Below are 18,591 nucleotides of genomic sequence, written 5' to 3'. Positions count from 1 at the left end.
TCGATTCACAGCACAGTGCAAAACTAGGGTTGCAACCTCGTAAAAGCGCGCAATACATTCACGTGAAAACGCTCCCATTTGCCCCGCCTGCCCGCCCTCGTCCCGGAAAAACTTCTCGTGTCGATGGCGCCGCACGAGCTCTGCACCGTGACAGCTGCTGCTGACGTGCCAGACGATTTCAAAGCGCTCGCCACCGCGTGGCCTCTGTGGGACTCCAAGACACACCCGCAGAAGCCTCGCGGTTCTGGGAAGTTTCGCTTTGATTACAACGGCACCTACGCGTCTGAGCGTGTGCTCATCATGTCGGGAGCGGCAACGCTCAAGCCTACCGACGGCTCACCTTCGTTCGACATCAAGGCAGGCGACGCCGTCACCTTTTGGAACGGCTTCTCCTGCGACTGGCGCGTAACGAAGCGAATGACAAAGCACTATGCGTACTACAGTGAAGACGGCAAACCTGAGGAGGAGTACGAGACTGGCATCGCGTGCGACATGTGCAGCGCCGACTGCTTCGCCGAATCCTATCTCTTCGAGGAGATGGATATCTGCCCGACGTGCTTCAAGAAGGATGAGGCCCGCTTCGAGGGGGCGGAGCACCAAAAGGAGGGAGAAGCCGTGCCGGCCGAGCAGCCCCAAAAGAAGCGGAAACAGAAGGCGTGAGGCTAGTATGCCCGAGGCGGACGAGGTGCTGGTCCGCACTACTGCGCACCTCTCTGACCTACTCTCGCCACTCACTGCACACTGCTCGACGTATGAGCCGCTATACACCGCGACGACAACATACCGGAAAGGGCGCGCGGCTACACTCCCGACACTGAGTGCCACGAGCCTGGGGCGGGGGTAGAGCGCGGGTGGCGATGAAGTCTCGCTGCCAGAGCTTTGTTTTTATAAGAGCGCGAGACCAGTTAAACAACGACATCGCAAGGGCGGGGGGACCTGTTCCTTTTTTTACCCATCTCACAAAATAAATAAATAAACAAAGTGTAGTGGAAAATCCAAAATCCAAATCGCAAACATAGAAATCCAAACACACACAGCCACGTGGCATAGGAGAGCAGGAGGTGAAAGGAGGTCAGCACAACTTCCAAGGACGCACGAGCGAGAAGCACAGCAGAGCAGACAGATGACGATCACCACCCAGCGCACGACCGCCAACCACGCCAACTCTCCGGCGCAGGCCGCGAAGAACCGAGTCCGGGAATAATAAAACGGGCACGCGCCAAACGAGGGGTGGGAGAAGGACAGGGTCCCCACCTGCACGAGCAGGATCTTGTAAGGACCCAAGCTGCAGAACATGTGCGGGCCAGCGCCTATGACGCTCAAGGAGTGAGGAAACGGACACCTCTCTACTGTGAGATGGGTAAAAAGGAACAGGTCCCCGCCCTTGCGATCTTTGTGCAGGGTTCTTTGTGGGTGTGGTCGGCGACTAGCCGGGGTCGTCCTCCCGATGGGGGACTAGCACTAGCCGTCTTCCACATGGTCCCTCGGGTCCCTGCTGCTCCTAATCTCTTCGTACATCCTCCTGCTGATCTCCGCAAAGTCCTGCTCCCTCCCTCGTCTCGCCCTGCGCGTCTGCTCCGCCTCACCGTCTTCTGCCCTGCGTCGTCTGGCGACGGGTCCTCCATAGTCGGTCGAGGTCGCCGCCCTCCTCGTGCCTCTTCCCAACGTTCCCTCGGCGGCCGATGCCGTCTGCTCCGGCTCCCCAGTCCCCGGGTCTGCCCTGCTCTCGTCTGCGGTAGTTTCTGCTTCGTCCTCACCGGCGTCTCTCCTCTTCCTTCTCCCCTGCGGGTCTTCATAGTAAGACCGGAGCGGGAGGGCTACGAAGCCTTCACACTCCAAGGGGCTGAGCAGCGAGCTGAGAGACGCCACGCGCGGCGGGGGGTCGGGGGAGCGGAAGGCCGCGCGCGCCGCGCCGCGCGCCCGGGCCCGCGCGGCCCTGAACCTGCGGGGTGCGGGGAGAGAGGGGCAAGGGGGGTTGGCGTCGCGGAGTTCAAATCCTATTCACAGATGCATTCCTCGTGTCACGGAGCAAGATGTTTTTCGGACTAAGTCAGGGTAGTACACTGACGCGACGCCTCTCTCTGACACATTGAATGATTCAATGACATGCATGCGGCATGCGGGACCCGAGCGGACACATTTTTTGCCGTCTCGTCGTCAACTAACTCACTTTCGCACATATGCATCTCAGAGGCGCACACCAGGCGCGCACACACATGCCATGCACCCCGCCACAAGTCCCTGGTACGCTAAGCCGCGCACATGTTCCTATCGCAGCTAAGAGTACATCACGGCCGGCGTCCTTTCCGCTGCTAAGCGCAGGGACAAGCCCACACACACCGCCAAGAACTCACTGCAGCTCGAACATGGGCATTTCCTCCTTTATCTCCTCGTCCAACTCCACGAGCACAGCGCCAATCACCCCGGAGCAGTTCGCCTGGCACATCGTAACGCGTGGAGACGGCTGAAAGTCGGGCCTCGGCAAGTGACATGTGTGCGACATAATTTGCTGTGTGCGAAGCACCTTTACGTTGATCGCGGCCTTCTCCGTCTCTATCACTGCTACAACGTCGTTCTCCTCAACCGTCGCCCCAACATCGACGAGGATTTCTCCGAGTTCGCCGATGATGCCCTCTGCTAGCGGCATCGTGTCGGAAATGAATGGAGCATCCAGCGTTCTCGCACCCGGCGTAGGTTCTGTGGCGAGCGTTCTTCGCCTGCCGCAGAGCGTGGGGCCGATGACTAGATGCCCGATGCCTAGACGCGCCAATCCCAGCCGTGCATTGGCGTGGCAACATCGCACGACGCGGTGGTGCGAAGCTCCCACCCTCATTGTGACCGTCGCAAGAAATTCGCCATTTCTTTTCTCGCCTGAAAGATGGTAGTCAATACGACAACCGCACCACCCACAAAGCACCTTTACTACCGGTACCGCTCTACACTAATACTATCCTGGACCTGGTCCCAGCAAGTGGACCCACCACACACACACATGACACAATGAGGAGATGGCGCGGCCCGCGCATTGTGCCGGACAAACGCGACAGAACACGTCCCGCGGCGAGCCCGCGCACGCGCACTGGTCTTGAGTCCGCAAATCGACGGCATGCTGGTGTGGTCCCGCCCTCGCCCTCGCTTGGCTGGCTCCGGAGGAGTAGCGGGAGGACTGGCGCCGCCCCGCCGCCCGCCCTCAGTTCGGCGTGGACAAGCCGCCCGGGCCGAGCCCGACGCCGCCCGGGCCGGCGAACGGAGGGCGTTGCGGCGGCCTCCCCGCCCCGCCGGCGCCGTCCTCCCGCTCGCCGCTCGTCTCGAGCCGGCGGCGCAGCGCCTCCTCGTACTGCTCGAGCGGCGGGAGCTCGTCGGTGGACGCCTTGCTCCGCAGCCGCGTGCAGACCCACCGCCGCTCCGCCTGACGGCACACGTCGAGGATGTCGCGGCCGGACAGGCCGACCGCCGCGTCGCCGAGCCGGCTCAGCTCCGCCGCCGCCAGGTGCTTTGCGTACAGCCCGAAGATCTGGGAGCGGCCCGCCGCCTCGGGCGCAGCAAAGTGGACCCGCACGTCGAAGCGCGAGAGGAGGGCCGAGTCGAGGTCCGTGCGCCGGTTGGTCGCGGCGATGAGCGTCACCTCCTTCTGCGCGTCCATGCCGTCGAGCCGCCGCAGCAGCACGGAGAGCATGCGGCGCGACGCCTCGTGCATCTCGCGCGAGCGCGAGCCGGCGAGCGCGTCCAGCTCGTCGAGGAAGAGGACGCACCTGCGGGTAGAAGAGCGCGAGGTGACCCCACGTGAAAGATAAATGAGAATGACGCACCTGCGGGCAGAAGAGCGCGGGCAGAGAGGCGGGCGGATGCTCGGCGAGGGGGGGAGGGGAGGGGGCGTGTGCGGGGATGCATCGAGGAGGGCGACGCGCCGGCCGAGCCGTCCGCACTCGTCGAAGAGGGCAGCGAGCTGCTGCTCCGCCTACAGCGACGCTCCGAGGCGGCTCAGGCACCCGCCGCCGCCCGTCGAGAGGGGGGAGGGGCAGGGAGGCTGCTGCGCTGCCTTTCCGTACCACTTCGACATCAGTGCCTCGAGCGGGACGTACACGAGAGGGAGGCCCGCCGACGCGGCGGCGATGCGCGCCGCCGTCGTCTTTCCGGTCCCGGGCGGGCCTGCGGCGAGGCTCCGGGAAGGGTCAGGGAAGGGTCCGCGCCGCCACCCCTTGCTTGTGGGGCGCGGTGCCGTAGAAGAGCAGCGTGCCCGCGCGGTCGCCCTTGGTGGTGAGGGTGCGGGTGCCGGCTCGCACCGCCGCGAAGGCCTCGGGGTGCTGCAGCGGCAGGAGCAGCGCCTCCTCCACCTGCAGCCGCGTCTCCTCGGCGCCCGCCAGCGCGTCCCAAGTGATGTCCTCCTCCTCCTCCTCGTCCCCGCCCGCCTCTGGCGGCAGCGCCACCCGCGCACCCATCCCCTCGAGCCGCTCGACGCTCTCGCCCTGCGCGTCGACCACCTGCCCCGCGCCGGACGAGTCACGAGAAGAATGGAGAGGGGAGTAGTCCTACTCGGCCGGTGCACACGATAAGGAGGGGGCTCCTCGGCCGGGCACCTGCCCCGCCAGGTGGTCCTCGTACTCCTTCTCGCGGCCGGGGAGAGGGACCTAAGCGATAGCGATAAGATCAGAAGGAAGGACGCTCGCCCTACTCTTTCCCCGCGACCAGAGGGGCCTCGTCGCTCGCACGGCCGTACCCCGCGCTCGGCTGGCCGTACCCCGCGCCCGACTGCGTGTAGCTGCTCTGCTGCCCGAAGCTGCTCTTCTCCCAGTGCGGCTCTGCCTGGTACCCGCTGCCGGCCGGCTGCCCGCTGCCCGCCGCGCCTCCCTCTGCCGCAGGAGGAGGGGGGTCGGGCGGCGGGACGCCGTGCGGCCTCTTGAAGTCGGCGGTGGGGAGGTCGTAAAAGTTGTTGCGCAGCCCGGGCGACTTGTGCCGCCGCTCTGCGTCGACTGGTGGCGGCTGCCGGTACGACCGCCGCGGCCCAGCCTGAGGGCCTGGAGGCTGCTGCGAAAAGGTGTCGTACTCCCTGTCCCTCGCCGCGGGGCCGCGCCCTGGCATCGGCCCTCCCGCCTGGCCGCGGCCCGGCATCGGCCCTGCCACCGGGCCACGAGGGCCTGGGACGTACCGAGGTGGCGGCTCGTAGAAGTCCGGCGGAGGGCCCTGTGGCATGCCACGCCCGCGCCCGCGAGGGCCAGGACGTGGCTGCGGGCCCCGAAAGCCTGGAACCATGCCGCGCCGTGCGTCTTCGCGGGCCATCCTTCGCTCCTCTGCCGACCGGTACGGCTGGGGGCCAATCATGCGCGGCGCGGCCGCGCGAGGCGCCGACGGGTGGAGGGCCGTCAGCGACGGCTGGACCACCGCGATGTGGAAGACGGCGGGGAAGAGCATTGTTCACAGAGTCACAAGGCCCAGCGGGCTAGGACCCTCGGTGCGCTGGCTAAGACCGCAGCCGCTCCTTCCACTCAGTCGTGGCTTGTCGAAGACGTTGGAGATCTCGAGCGACTGCCTTTTCTTTTTTCATGAAAAGGGATGGAAAAAAGAAAAGGCACTACCGACCCTCTCTTGACAGTCCTAGCCGCGCAAACACCTTTCTCGGGCTGTTGGCTGTTCGCTCCTCAATGGCTGCCATCCAGGACGAGGCGCGGCGAGGAGGAGAGGCGGGTGAGGACGCGGAGGACACACAGGACACGGAACTCGCTCAAGCGCTCGCCCTTTCGCTCGAGAGCCCGGGTCCGCCCTCGCGCTTTGGCGCTCTTGCGGACGGCGCCGAGGGCGGCGCCCAGACCGCTGAAGACGAGAGCTTACAGCAGGCCCTGCTGCAGAGCATGGAGCAGCCCGGGCCGCTCGACGAAGACGCTGCCCTCGCGGCGGCGCTGGCGGCCAGCATGCAGGACGCAGGCCCGGCCGTGGCCGCGGGTTACGACGACAGTGAGCGCGAGCGGCAGGAGCTCGACCACGCCCTCGCCCTCAGCCTCAGCGACCCGGCGGCCGATCCCGACGCCGCCGCCGCCGCCGCCAACAACAACAACAACAACACCGCCGCCGCCGCCGCCACCGCCGCCGCCGGCGCAGCCTCGAGCAGCGGCGGAGCGGTGGAGTCGCAGAGTGAGCGGGAGCAGAGGGAGCTGCGAGAGGCGCTGGAGGCGGCAGAGGCGGCGGACGAGGCCGAGGCGCTGGAGCTGGCGAGCCGGCTCGAGCGCGAGGAGCGCGAGGCGGAGGAGAGGCGGCGGCAGCAGGTCCGTCAGCAGGAGGAGGCGGACCAGGCGCTCGTGGCGGAGATGTTTGCGACGGACGAGGCGGCGAGGGCGAGGCGCGACGAGGAGAGGGCGGCGGCGGCGCTCGACGAGGAGAGGGCGGCGCCGCTGGACCTTGACGCCCTCGTCGCACTTTCGCTGCAGAGAGAGGAGGACGAGTCGGGCGGCGGCCGCGAGGAGGCGGAGAGGCGGCGAGCGCAGGAGGAGGCGGACCACGCGTTTGCGGCGGAGCTGATTGCGAAGGAGGAGAGTGCGGCGGAAGGCGAGGCGGCGGGCGAGGAGTGGGACGCACAGCTCGCGGCGTCGCTGCAGGAGGAGCAGGAGGAGCCGCGCGCCAACCAAGGCGTTCCGAGGGAGCCGCAGCCAGGTGCAGACACCAGGAGCGCCTCGGCCTCCGCCTCCGCCTTTGGCGGCGGCGGCGGCGCGGCGGCGGGAGGGGGCGGGGGCGGGTGGAGCGAGGTGACGCGACGGCAGCCGGCGCCGCGGCGGGCGCCTCCCGCGCCTGCGCCCTCTCGAGCCGCCGCGCCCGCTCGCGCCCGCACGCCTCCGCCGTGCGCCAAGAGGAGGGTCCTCGCTCGGGGGGTGTGAAGAGGTGTCGACGCGCTGCGGGTGTGGATAGGTACGAGAAGTGGATGGTCATCATCGACGGGCTCAACGTCGGGCGGGCGCACGGCTCGGTCGGCTGGAAGAGCCCGCTCGTGCCCGCGGCGGAGATCTCTGCGTCGGGGCCGCTGTGGAAGAAGCCAATCTGCGGGCAAGCGATCCTGCAGTCCGTCAACGACGTGATGGCCAAGGGGCACGACGTCAAGGTCTTTCTTCCCCAGTGGGTGCGCGCCGGCGGCCGTCCAGCTCCGCGCCCGCCCTTCGCCGCGCCGCCCGACGCCCCCGACACCTCTCTCCGGGCCGGCGGCCGCAGGTGGTCGAGGCACCGAGGCCAGGCACGCCAGACAGGCGAGCGTACGGCTTCAACGACCTGATCGCCCTCGCGGAGAAGCGCAACTCGGAGCGCGCCCCCCGCGCGCGCCTCGGCCGCCCCCGCGCGGCCCTCACCGCGCGGGCTCTCCCTGCGGCAGGACGGCTCTCCCATGCTCGAGCTCACGCCGTCGATGGCGAGCGACGACCACTTCTTCCTCGAGTTCGCGACGCGGTACGAGGCGGAGGGCGACTACCCCGTGCGCGTGCTCTCCAACGACCACTTCCGGAAGGAGGTGGAGCAGGGCAACATCTCAGCAGGCTGGCGGGACGAGCACACGATCAAGTACAAGTTCATGCACATGCCTCGGAGCGGGCTCAGGCTCTCCACCGCACCCACCCTCCCGGGGTGAAGCCGGGGGCCATGCGCCCGGCACCGCCGAGCAGGCCGCCGCCGCCTGCGGGTTTGTGTGTGTGTGTGTACGTATTCCTACCCCCAGCGTCGCGTCGCGGGAGGCGTCGGGAACAGGGACCAAGGTCTAGACCGAGGTCAGCTGATCAAAACCTGAGCGGTCAGGACGAAAGCGACAGCGACAGAAAGCTGTGAAAAAAGCCAAGACTTAAGACCTAAGACGGCCAACACGAAACCTATAACCTTCGCGTTACGGCTAATCGTGTTTATGCACACCAACGCGCGATGGACGTGGACGCGGGAGGAACGGCCAAGCTGCACGACCACGAGGCGCGCGGCGGCGTCCCACTCCCACAGGCCGCCGAGGAAGCGCGCGGGGGCGATTTGAGAACGAACGTAGCGATTCGATGAGCCAGGGGGAGGGGGCGAACCAGCAGCATCACGAGGGCGAGGAGCCGATGACGAAAGCGCAGAGAAAGCGGGAGCGCCAGCGGAAGGAGGGCCCGCCACGGAAGCCTAGAGATGATTTCAGACGGAGACGCGCCGACCAACCGTACTAAGCCGACAGAGGAAGGGGGCTCCGAAAGGCCGCGCATGCCCTCGCATGCCGGGCGAATAGGCAGGTCACAGACCTCCCCCTTCCCGATGAACGTGGTTCATGGTGGGTGTTCTGTTCATAACGCTACTTACTTGTACTTGTAACCACGATCGATGCGAGGACGCAAGTCCACCAACCTCGGCCATTCCAACGGCCAGACCGCTCGCTTAAGGCTGATCGGCTATAGCTAGACGAGCGGTCTACCCCCGACGGGGCGGTCGGGATCACGGGGGATGACATCTTGCCTCCCGGCACGCCGGGAGGAGGTGGTTGCTCCGCCGCCGGACCCCCCCCTCCACCACCCTCGCCAAGGGATCTACAACGCTGTCTTAAGGTCCGACCTGTGGGCTCTGCCTGCGCTCGGCACCGGGCACCGCCTCGGTACACAAAATGCGCCTGCGGGCGGACCCTTACAGATCACAGATCACACCAACGCGCGGGCGAGCGACAGAGATCAGCTGATGCGGGCTTCGCAAGAAGCGCTGTCTTTTCTTTTTTTCAGTGTCCTGTTGTGACTGACCTGCTCTGCCCCAAGTGCACAGAGGGGACGTGGCACCGAGTGGCGTATAGTGCCGTACGCTCACGCAGGATGTGTGGCAGCCCAGCCTGGCTGAGACCTGAGTGTCCTCCACCTGTGAGTTTGTGTGTCTGTGTGTCGCTCGTGCGTGTCGTCGTCTTCACTCTTATATTGGTTATCACTCTTCTGTCTCGCGAGAGAGATTTGTTGTTTGTTTGTCTCGCGTCCACCCATACCGCGCTGTGCCTGTGGTGTCCAGTCCGGGCCTGACTGTTCATCTGTTCTTCACCTTCCTACCTAACCTAACCTACTACAAGTAAACGAACAAGAAGTCAACGACGCACGCAGTGCGAGAGAGAGATTTTTAGCAATACCAAACAAATCTAACACTCACACGTCATTTGGGGCCTGGAGCCCTGTTCACGCGCGCGCGAGACGTGCAGACAGGGTTGCCAGGTGAGAGCGAATGGCGCGGTTCACGCCTCGCACAACAGAGAGAGAGATGCGCTCTGCATGGTGGGACATAAAAGAGAGCGAGTACTTGGGCGAGTAGGCCGTGCGGTCGACGCTGCCGCGTTTGTTTGTTCGCAGTGCCAGAGGCAAAGCTCAAATAAACGCATGCATTTTCTTTTTTCCAATCTGTGATAGTGCTAGCACGCGCCAGTTCGCACCTGTGTCGAGCCTGTCTGCTATAAATAAAATAAATAAAACGGACACACCAAACAAGGGTGGGAGAAGGACAGGGTCCCCACCTGCGCGAGCAGGATCTTGTAAGGACGATCAGGGACAGAAAGAAAGAAAGAAAACAGACGCGTCAAGGGAGGGATGGGAGGACGGCACGCCGCCACCACACAGGGATTTTCAGGGACAAAAGAAAGAAAGAAAAGAGACAACCACCGCGGCAAATTCTTTTTTCCAATCAGGGCGCTGTGACTCGCTGACCTGCTCTGTGTGTGGCCAGACTATGTCCATCGACATCGAGGTGCGGCAGTGGGACGGCGTCTTCCAGGGCGGCTGGTTCTGCGCCACTGCGGTAAGGCGCGACGAGCGCAACAAAAAGGTGCTCTTGCGCTATCACACCGAGGCAGACGGAGCACCGATCCAAGCGTGGGCGCCGTCACAGTGTGTTCGGCAGATGCCGCCTTCAGCCTCGCACGGGTGGGCGGCGTCGATCCAGGATGGCGCGCCCGTCCACGTTGCTCGCGGCGGCGGCTTCTGGCTCGCGCGCATAGAAGGGCGGCGGAGGTCGGAGGGTTCTGCGGAGGCGTCGAGCTCGAGTGCCGGTGCTGCCACCGGCTGGATCTTCACCGTGCGCGAGTCGAGCGGCACCGTGCATGTGGTTGGCGAAGACGAGCTGCGGCCCGCCTGGCTGCTCAACCCCGACGGCGAGGCGCCCATCGCGACCTGGAGGGAAGCGCGCACCTTGGATGAGGCGCTCGCCGACGACTCTCGCTTTGTACCAACCTCGCCGCCTCTGGTGATGGACCGCGAGCCAGACGCTCTCGGCGCAGGAGCGCCCGAGGCAGAGACGAATGTCTCGGGGGCGGAGGCGGCAATGCCAGCCCCGGCGCCCTCAGCGGAACCGGAACCCGCGGCGGCGGCAGCGCTGGCGGCGGCGGCGGCGGCGCTGCCGCCTTCTTCACCCTCGAGCTGCGCCGCGCCCTCTCCCGACTGGGTGCAGCTGGGGAGCGAGGTCGAGTTCTCGGACGCGTCCGGCGCGTGGTGCTCCGGCGAGCTCCTCTCTCTCCTCGACGCGGAGGGCGCCGCGGCGTCGGCAGGCGGGGCGGCGGTGACGGCGGTGGTCAAGAGCCGGCTGGCTGTCAGCGCGGGGCCGTACTCGGCGGGCAAGCTGCTGCTGCTGCGCACGCGGGTGCCTGTGGCCGACCTCCGGCCACGGCCGCCGCCGCCGCCGCCCTCCTTCCTCTCCCCCGCGACGGTTGGCAGCCGGCTCCAGCTCCGCTTCGAGGGCGCGTGGTGGGAGGTGGAGCTGCGGGGAGTGCTTCCGGCCGCCGGCACCGCCGAGGCGCCGGGCGGCGAGGGCGAGGGCGTGGAGGGGGAGGGCGGCGCAGCTGGCGAGAGTGCAGCAACTGGCGAGGGCGGCGCAGCAGCTGGCGAGGGCGGCGCAGCAGCTGGCGAGGGCGGCGCAGCAGCTGGCGAGGGCGGTGCGCAGGAGAGGAGCCCCGCCGCGCGCGAGAGCCGCTACTGCGTCGCGAGCGAGCGGCACCCGGAGGTGGGTGGCGAGGTGCGCGCCCCCATGCTGCGGCCGGCGTGGGTCTGGGAGGCTGGCCAGTGGCGCGCCGAGGGGAGCCTGGCGGACGGCGATGGCGCCGGCTGCCGCGAGGTGGGCGGCGATGGGGAGAAGAAGGAGGAGGAGGAGAGCAGGGTGAGGGCGGGCTCGCACGAGGGCTCGAGCGCGCCGCCCGCACTGCGAGGCGCCGCGCCGCGAGAGGTGTCCGGCCTGCGCGTGCGGGTGTGGGACGCCTCGTCCGGTGGCGGAGCGCGGCGAGTGATGCTCGGCACGGCGGTCGGGTACGCGCCTGGGATGGGCCTCTGCGTCAGCCTCGACCCTGTGCCGCTGGGCCCTGTGGCGCGCGATGCCGCCAAACCAAAGTCGAGGGGCGGCGGTGCCGCCGCCGCCGCCGCCGCCGCAGCCAATGCCAACGCCACCGCCGCTTCAGCCGCCGCCGCCGCCGCCGCCGCCGCCAGTGCCGCCAGAGCCGCCGATGCCGCGGCTGCCGCGGCTGCCGCCGCTCCCTCCCCATCACCTGCTTCCTCCTCCTCCGCCGCCCCCCCGCCCGGCGGTGATGACGAGCCGGAGGAGGGCTCCGACGCAGCCGCAGCCCCGCCCACGGCGGCCGCCACCTGCGCAGACTTCTCGCCAAAGCCTGCCCTGGGGCAGTGCGAGCGCAACCCGCTCTGCGTGCGCGGCTTTCGGCACGGCGGTCGCGGCGGGAAATGCTCCTCCGCCCTTCCGGACGCGCGCCTGCGTCGCACCAGCCGGCCACGCCCGAGCCACGACTCTCCTCCTCCGGCCCTCACTCCCGCGAGCTCGGCAGAGTCCGCCGCGCCTGCTCGCCGCGGCCCTTGCGTGTGGGTTGGCTCCGGGGCGTCGTGGGAGTGGGTCCCTCTCGACGAGGCGCCGAGGAGCGCCGGCGACGAGGCGGAGGCTGCCGCGCGCGGGCTGGCGGCTGCGCGCGCGACCGCCCTGCTGAGCGCGTTCGCTCCGGCGAGCTCTTCCGGCGTCGAGAAGCCCGGCGCGAAGAAGCGGGCGGCGGAGGCGGCGACGCGCGAGAGCCTAGAGGTGGGGCGGCGCGTCGAGCTGTGGGGGCGCGAGGAGGGCTTCTTCGGCTCGTGGTACGAGGCCGAGGTTGTGCGTGTGCGCGGCTCGCAGGTCCAGGTCGCCATCCTCGAGCTGTACGACGACGAGGGCCCGACGGACCCGGAGAGCGACGAGCCGCCGCCGCCGCACCGCCGCCTGCGCGAGTGGTGGCCCGTCAGCCGCGTGCGACCAATGCCTCCGCCCGCCCCCTCGCTCGCGGGGCTGCGGAAGGGGGACCGCGTCGACCTGCGGCACGAGGGCGGCTGGTGGGAGGTTGGCGTCACGGCGCTCCTGCCTCGCGGCGGCGTGCGCGTGACGTACGAGTTGGGCGCCGCCTCGCACTCTCTCTCCGCGGAGGGCATCGAGAGCGGCTCGCTGCGGCCGTGCTGGTTCTGGCGCCCCGACGGCTCCTGGATGACGTGGCACCAGCACGCGGCGGCCGCTGCAAAGCGACAAAAGGCGGGCGGCAGCGTCGGCAAGGCGGGCGGCAAGGGCAGCAGCGCCAAGGCTCCACCCTCGCCGAAGCCGCCAGCCCACTGCGCCGGACGACCAGCCTGGCGGCTTCCCGAGGCTAACGGCGCCGGCCCCTCCGGACGAGCTGCCGCCGGCGAGCTGCGGCCCGCCGCCACGGCAGCCGGCACCTCCAAGTCGGCGCAGCCGGCATCGCCGAGGGAGCCCGTCGCGGCAGACGGCGGACCGCTGTCGCCCAGCACACCGCACGGAGGCAGCGGGCCCAAGGGCGACAGCCGCCGCAGCCCACTTGGCCGCCCGCCGCAGGGTTTGGCGCTGCAGCGGCACCAGGCGCTCTACGGCGGGTCTGCAGCGGTGGTGCCGTGCGAGCTTCCGAGCCCGGACCCCGCGCAGCCGTCCCTCTTCTTTCCGTGCCGCGAGGCAGCTCTCCAGTTCGCCGCCGAGTGGGCGGAACAGATCGCCCCGCTGTCGGTCGCCGAGGGAGCGCGCCAGCTGCTGTGGCACTTCCCGGCCGGCGCTTCTGTCAAGGTGCGCTGCACCCGCGAGGGCAACGAGTTGGGCTTGCCGCTCGGCGACGTGCGTGCCCGAGTCATCTCGCTCGACGAGGCGCGCGGCGGGCTGCTCCTCTGCCCCGACTCGCCCTACGGCTCGCTATTCTCCGTGCACCGGCTGTCGAACTTGCTGAACCGAAGCGGCAAGTGGAAGGCGGCCTTCAAGCTGCTCCGCGAGCCGCACTCCACGCCGAACGCGCCGCTGCAGGCGGCGGACGGCAGGCCAATCCCGCTGCAGCCGACTTGGGAGTGGTGCGATGAGCATGGGCTACCGGCGCCGCACGCCAGCCGGCGCATTTGGGTGGCGGACGCCGCTTGCCCCGGCGCACGGCAGCAGGTGCTGCAGCAGCAGCTCAAGGAGCAGCAGCAGAAGCTCAAGGAGCAGCAGCAGGCGCAGGCGCTGGAGCTGCTGCAGCAGGCGCAGGCGCAGCCGTCGCTGCCGTCGCCAGCGTCACCAAAGAAGCAGTGGGCAGCAGGGGGGCTCGGCCCTTGCATCCTGACGGAGGGCTGCATCCGCGGGTTCAAGCACGGCGGGAAGGGCGGGAAGTGCAAGGTGCCTGGTATCGGCTCACCCACCGCCGCTCCCGCCGCCGCCAAGGTTTGCGCCCCACCGGCGCGCGCGTGGTGGGCGGGGACTTGTGGCGGCCTGTCGGCGGGCACCGGCTGGCAGCGGGTCATCTACGACGACGGCTTCGAGCGCTTCCACAACGTGCCAAAGCTGCTCGCCCAGGGGCTGGCCTCGTGGGTGGAGCCGAGCGACGCTCGTGAGCCGAGCGGCGCCCAGCCAGACATCGGCGCTCGGCAGGCGGTTGTGGGGCCCGCCGGCTGCTCTGCAGGCGAGGAGCCCGCCTCGGCAAAGGGGGAGGCCGGTGCTGGCGGCGAGGCCCAGCGGCACGCTCAAAAGGCCGCTGCGCAGGGCGACTCGGGCGTGGAGAGGCTCCGCCTGGAAGCGACGCTGGCGGCCGCTGCGCTCCTGCCGCGCCCGCAGCCCCGCGTGGGGGAGGAGAGAGGCGCGAGCGGCGCTCCCTCCGCCGCACCCCTACCTCTCCTCCCCAGCGCGCCGCTGCCGGCCGAGTCGTCGCCGAGGTCGGGACTTGCGCAGGAAGAGCGCCGCTCAGAGCCACCGTTGCACCACCCGCAGCCGAGGGCGCACTACGGCCGCAGCTTGCCTGTCGTGTGGGCCGCCGCGCCGCCCGCGGCGCACTACCAGCCGCCCGCTCCGTGGGGCCCGGTTGCCTCGTGGGGGCCGGGCACGCCGTGGGGAGACGCGCCCGGCATGCCCCCGGTGGGGTACGCCCCTTCGCTGGGGTACCCCCCCTCGCTGGGTTGCCCCCCCGGCGTGCCGCCGCAGTGGGGCATGACTGGCGCGCCCCTCGCCCCCGCCTCCAGCTCGCATCCGGCTCCGGGCCCGGCAGTGAGGCACACTCGGGTCGTGGCGTCGCCAGTCTGTGGAGGGAGCTCGTTGTCTGAGCAGCACCCCGCCCACGCAGCGGCATCGCCCGTTGCCGCGGCGGCAGCGGCGGCGGCGGCGGCAGCGGCGGCGGCGGCGGCGGCGGCGGCCACTGCCGTCGTGCCACCGGGGCTGATGAAGCGCCCCTCCGGGCGCGCGCCATTCGCGGCGTGCGGCACGCCCTTCCAGTGGGACGCGCACAAGGGGCTGTGGGTGCGTTCCGTAGCGATCAGAGAGTCTGCCCCGCGAGAGTCTCCCTGCGAGAGCGGTGCACACCTCACTCACGGTGTCTCGGACTCGACTCTCAGGTGAGCCCCGACGGCAAAGAGACGCGCGTGCCGGGCAAGGCGCGCAAGGCAAAGGGGCCGGGCGCCGACGCCGCGCCGGGCGGCGAGACTGCTGGGGCAGTTGCGGGTGGGGCGGCGCCGCGGGCAGCAGAGGCGTGTGCGGGGGCGGGGGCGGAGAAGCGACCTTGCAGCTCGCCCAGCGACCGTGCGAGCAAGAAGGCTGCACGCGCCGGGACGGACGGCAGCCCCGCCTCCGCAGGGGCGGCTGTCGGCGTGTCGCCGGCTGGGCATGGGCGAGGGCACGCGTCTCCGCCTCGCGACGCCGCAATCTCGACTGCGCTGGCCTCGCCTTGGCTGGTGGCTTCCTCTCCGGGCGTGGCGGGTGGGCGCGCCTTGCTCCGCGCCGCGGCGGCGGCCATTTCGGAGGCTGGCGAGGCGGCCGCGCGGCGGCTAGCGCCCGGCATCCGAGCGGCGCCCGCCCTCGACCGGTTGCTCGTCGGCCCTCTCCCCCTGTGCGAGGGCGCCTCGCCGCTCGTGCTTGCGGCGCCGCTGCGCTCTCGCAGCGGCACGTCGGAGGAGCTCGCCGCGATGGCGCGGCTGCTGCTGCGCTCTGCCGTCTGGCCCGCCGCCGCCGACCGGCCCGCGATCTCCACCATCGGGCTCCCCGCCCAGCAGGCGCGAGACCGCGTCACCGCCCTAGTGACTCATCTCCACCCGACGGGAGATTGCCGCACCGTTGGCGTGCTCGCGCCGACAGCGGCCGGCCGCACCAGCGCCGCCGGCGGCACCGGCGACGCCGCCGGCACCGGCGACGGCGACGCCGCCGAGCTGCTGGCTGCGGCGGCGGTTCGCGCGCACTGCTCGGCGGGTGGAGACCTGCTCGCCCTCGAGGTGCTCCTCACCGCCGCGGCGGACGATCCGGACGGCGGCGGGGAGCCGAGCGGCGGCGGCGGCGGAGGCGGAGGCGGAGACCGAGCGTTGCGGCGGCAGCTGCAGAGGCGGCTGCTCGCGGCGGCGCTGCTCGAGCTGGCGCTCGCCACGACAGAGGCGGCGCGACACGGCGGCGCTGCGCTCAGGCAGGCTCAGGGCGCTTCGCCCTCGTCCGAGGCGGCCGGCGGCGGCGCAAAGGGGCTCGCGAGAGGGGCGGAGGAGGCGAGCGCGCCGCCGACCGGCGAGTCTTCCGACGAGGGTGCCCTCTTGCTCTTGCACGCGCCTCGGTGCGACGTCGAGTTTTGGCGCCGGCAAGGCTTTTGCGAGCCGAGGCTCTTGCCGCAAAAGCGGTTGCGCGCCATCGCCGTCCAAGCAAGCTGCGGCCGGGGAGGCGCGGGGGTGGCGCTCGAGTGTTTCACCCCCGACGGCACCAAAGCCCCGGTGGTCCTCGCCGCGGTGGCGACGCCGCAGCACGATTACGTCGGCACCGCGGCGCGCGCGTGGCGATTGTGGTGCGGCGGCCCCTGAGGCGCGTCTCTGGGAGCTTCATGACTCACCTGTGTCGTCTCAAACGCGACGGTCGAGAGTACGGCGAAGATGCGAACGCTTTAGAGAGTCGTCCAGAGCTCTCTATCCATCTGTCGAGATCTCTTCCTGGTGCCTGCTGATCTGTATTTTCAAATTTGTATTTGGTTGTATTTAAAGTGTGTAGATCCATGACCATGTGATACCAGGTTGGTGTCCAGTCCGACCATGGCTGTTCCTCACCTTACTACCTACCTACCTACCATGAGCATGTCCCATGATCCGCATCAAGATATCAACATCGTGATTTCGTGTATATGTATCTGTAAGGGGAATCGCCCCGGGCCCGCTCAGTTCGTCCAAAAGCTGTGCAGCATCACGCAACGATAGGAGGTGCCCACAGGACCCAAAAGAAAATAGCTTTGCCTCTCAAAAAGGGACGCACGAGGCAAATCCGATGTTGGAATGTTTGAATAGGTCTTTTTGTGCACGGGACTGGCGCGCACTGGCACTAACTGCGACCTACCCATAAAATTCTTTTCGCGCGGTGTTTTGTAGTGTGGCAGTGTGCGCCAGTCAGTGTGCGCCAGTCCGTGCCAGTGTCGTGGTGGGAGCTTTGTGCTCTTGTGCCTCGCCGCGACCGGCCAAATTGCCCTTAGTGCGCCAGCTGTAATGCAAGCCGCCGCCGCCGCCGCCGCCCCTCCCTTCAGCCGCGGCGACAAGCTGCGGCTTTGCGCCCCCGCGAGCAGCGGGCTGCCTCGTAACGCCACCGCCATCGTGGCGAGCGCCGCCTCGACCGACGCCGGCTGGGTGTTCGATGTCACGCTGACCGGCGGCGGTCCGACGGGCTCGGACGTGCGCCACGTCAGGGGCGTCTCGGCCGAATGGCTGCGCCGCGAGAATGTGATTGCCACCGCAAAGTCGTGTGCCGCGAGGCCGTGGGGCGTGTGGGTGCGTGGGGCTCCCCGGCTCCTCGTCCCGCTCTTCCAGCGGCGCTACTGCTGGGGGGCCGAGCAGCAGGCGCGGCTCTGGCGCGACGTCACCTCGCTGGGCGCAACGGGGCCGGGGCCGGCGGGCCTGTCCCACGGGCTCGGCCGCGTCGTCGTGCAGCGGTCACGCGCCAGGCCGGCGGACGCGGTCGTGCTCGACGGGCAGCAGCGGACGATAACGCTCACGCTGCTGCTCGCGGCGGTGCGCGACGCCGCCATCGCCGCCGACGCCGCCGCGGCCGCCCCGCTGGCGCGGCGCATTGACGGCGTGCTGTTGCGTCCGAGGACGGGCGGGCCTTGTGTGGGCGAGGCGGACTGCGTGGCGGCGAGGTGCGCCTGGCAAGAATGATGGCCGTCACAGCAGCTGCTGTGTGTGGGCAGGCGGACGGCGCGGCGGTGAGGTACGCCTACCAGGCGGGCTTGGAGGGGCTGCCGCGCGCGGAGACGGTGCGGCTGGTCGCCTCGCGCGAAGACCGGCGCGCCGTCTGCTCGCTCGTGCTCGGCGTCCCCCTCGACATCGGCTCTGCGGGCTCGGCGCGGCTGCAGGCGTGCTACGCGCTCTTTCGGCGAGAGGCGGCGGCGCTGTGCGCGCAGGCTGAGGGGGGGTCGGGCGGCGAAGCGGGCGGCGCCCGTGCGGTGGCTGCGCTGGAGGCTGCGGCTCGCGGCGCGCTCGAGCGGGCACACGTCGTCGTGTTTGAGCTGCCGGACGGGGTGGCGGCCGAGAGTATGTACGAGCTGTTTGCGCAGCGCGAGCGGGCGCTGGGGTCGCTCTTTTGCACCTTCAGCGGCGTGGCGATGGGGGAGGCGGACTTGGTTCGCAACCTGCTGCTGGCGCACGTCGCAGACGAGGAGGCGCGCACAACTGTTGAAGCTGGTTCAGAGAGTCGTCCATGTGGTCGACTGGGCGCCTCTATGTCCTCACCCTCCCGGACCCCGTCCGCGAGCCTCCTCCCGCGCCCTCCCCGCAGGCGCGCGTTGAGGCGTACGACACCCTCTGGCTGCCGCTCGAGCGGAGGCACGGCGACGGACGGCCGGACAGGCTCGAGGCCTTTCTGAGACACTTCCTCGACCAGCAGCTCGACCAGCAGCACGCCGCGCCCGCCGCCGCCGTCGCGCCCGCCACTCTGGACCAGTCCTCCGTCTCCTCGTCGGTGGCGGCGGACGCGGCCCGCGCGGCGGCGGGAGGCACGACCTTCGACCGTTTCGCCGCCCTCCTCGCCTCGCTCGGGGGGAACCGAGGCGGCTCCCTCTACTCGGCCGGCGACGGGGCGGCGCTTGTCGAGGGCGGCGAGGAGGCGGCGGCGGCGGCGGCTGTCGGGCTGCTGCGCAGAATGCTCGCGACGCCCGCGCAAGGG

The 18,591-nt window shown here is 69.4% G+C and overlaps 5 protein-coding genes across 5 annotated transcripts; 3 read left to right on the top strand and 2 right to left on the bottom strand.

The window, feature by feature from the left end:
• Positions 1 to 123: 123 nt before the first annotated feature.
• On the top strand, positions 124 to 660 carry EMIHUDRAFT_99451 (hypothetical protein; the record flags this gene model as incomplete). The annotated part of the gene is made up of 1 exon (XM_005782365.1): positions 124 to 660. One exon carries the CDS (start codon positions 124 to 126, stop codon positions 658 to 660), a length of 537 nt encoding a protein of 178 aa, XP_005782422.1.
• Positions 661 to 2,166: 1,506 nt separating this feature from the next.
• Positions 2,167 to 2,685, bottom strand: EMIHUDRAFT_421127 (hypothetical protein). Its single transcript, XM_005782364.1, has 2 exons — positions 2,525 to 2,685; positions 2,167 to 2,437 (listed from the first exon to the last, which is right to left on the bottom strand). Exons 1-2 carry the CDS (start codon positions 2,645 to 2,647, stop codon positions 2,351 to 2,353), a joined length of 210 nt encoding a protein of 69 aa, XP_005782421.1. The 5' UTR covers positions 2,648 to 2,685; the 3' UTR covers positions 2,167 to 2,350.
• A 226-nt stretch (positions 2,686 to 2,911) lies between these two features.
• Positions 2,912 to 4,119, bottom strand: EMIHUDRAFT_352966 (hypothetical protein). The gene has a single exon (XM_005782363.1). It carries the CDS (start codon positions 3,695 to 3,697, stop codon positions 3,191 to 3,193), a length of 507 nt encoding a protein of 168 aa, XP_005782420.1. The 5' UTR covers positions 3,698 to 4,119; the 3' UTR covers positions 2,912 to 3,190.
• A 1,520-nt stretch (positions 4,120 to 5,639) lies between these two features.
• On the top strand, positions 5,640 to 7,600 carry EMIHUDRAFT_99449 (hypothetical protein; the record flags this gene model as incomplete). Its single annotated transcript, XM_005782362.1, has 3 exons — positions 5,640 to 6,724; positions 6,895 to 7,102; positions 7,349 to 7,600. The coding sequence occupies 3 exons, from the start codon at positions 5,640 to 5,642 to the stop codon at positions 7,598 to 7,600; spliced, it is 1,545 nt and encodes a 514-aa protein (XP_005782419.1).
• A 2,078-nt stretch (positions 7,601 to 9,678) lies between these two features.
• EMIHUDRAFT_462892 (hypothetical protein) lies at positions 9,679 to 16,250 on the top strand (the record flags this gene model as incomplete). Its single annotated transcript, XM_005782361.1, has 2 exons — positions 9,679 to 14,718; positions 14,814 to 16,250. 2 exons carry the CDS (start codon positions 9,679 to 9,681, stop codon positions 16,248 to 16,250), a joined length of 6,477 nt encoding a protein of 2,158 aa, XP_005782418.1.
• Between the last annotated feature and the right edge of the window lie 2,341 nt (positions 16,251 to 18,591).

This window comes from Emiliania huxleyi (assembly GCF_000372725.1).
Source record: "Emiliania huxleyi CCMP1516 chromosome Unknown EMIHUscaffold_19, whole genome shotgun sequence".
In the NCBI taxonomy this organism is placed as follows: Eukaryota; Haptophyta; order Isochrysidales; family Noelaerhabdaceae; genus Emiliania; species Emiliania huxleyi.
The sequence above is the reverse complement of the archived record's forward strand: the minus strand, read 5'-3'. Positions and strand labels throughout refer to the sequence as shown.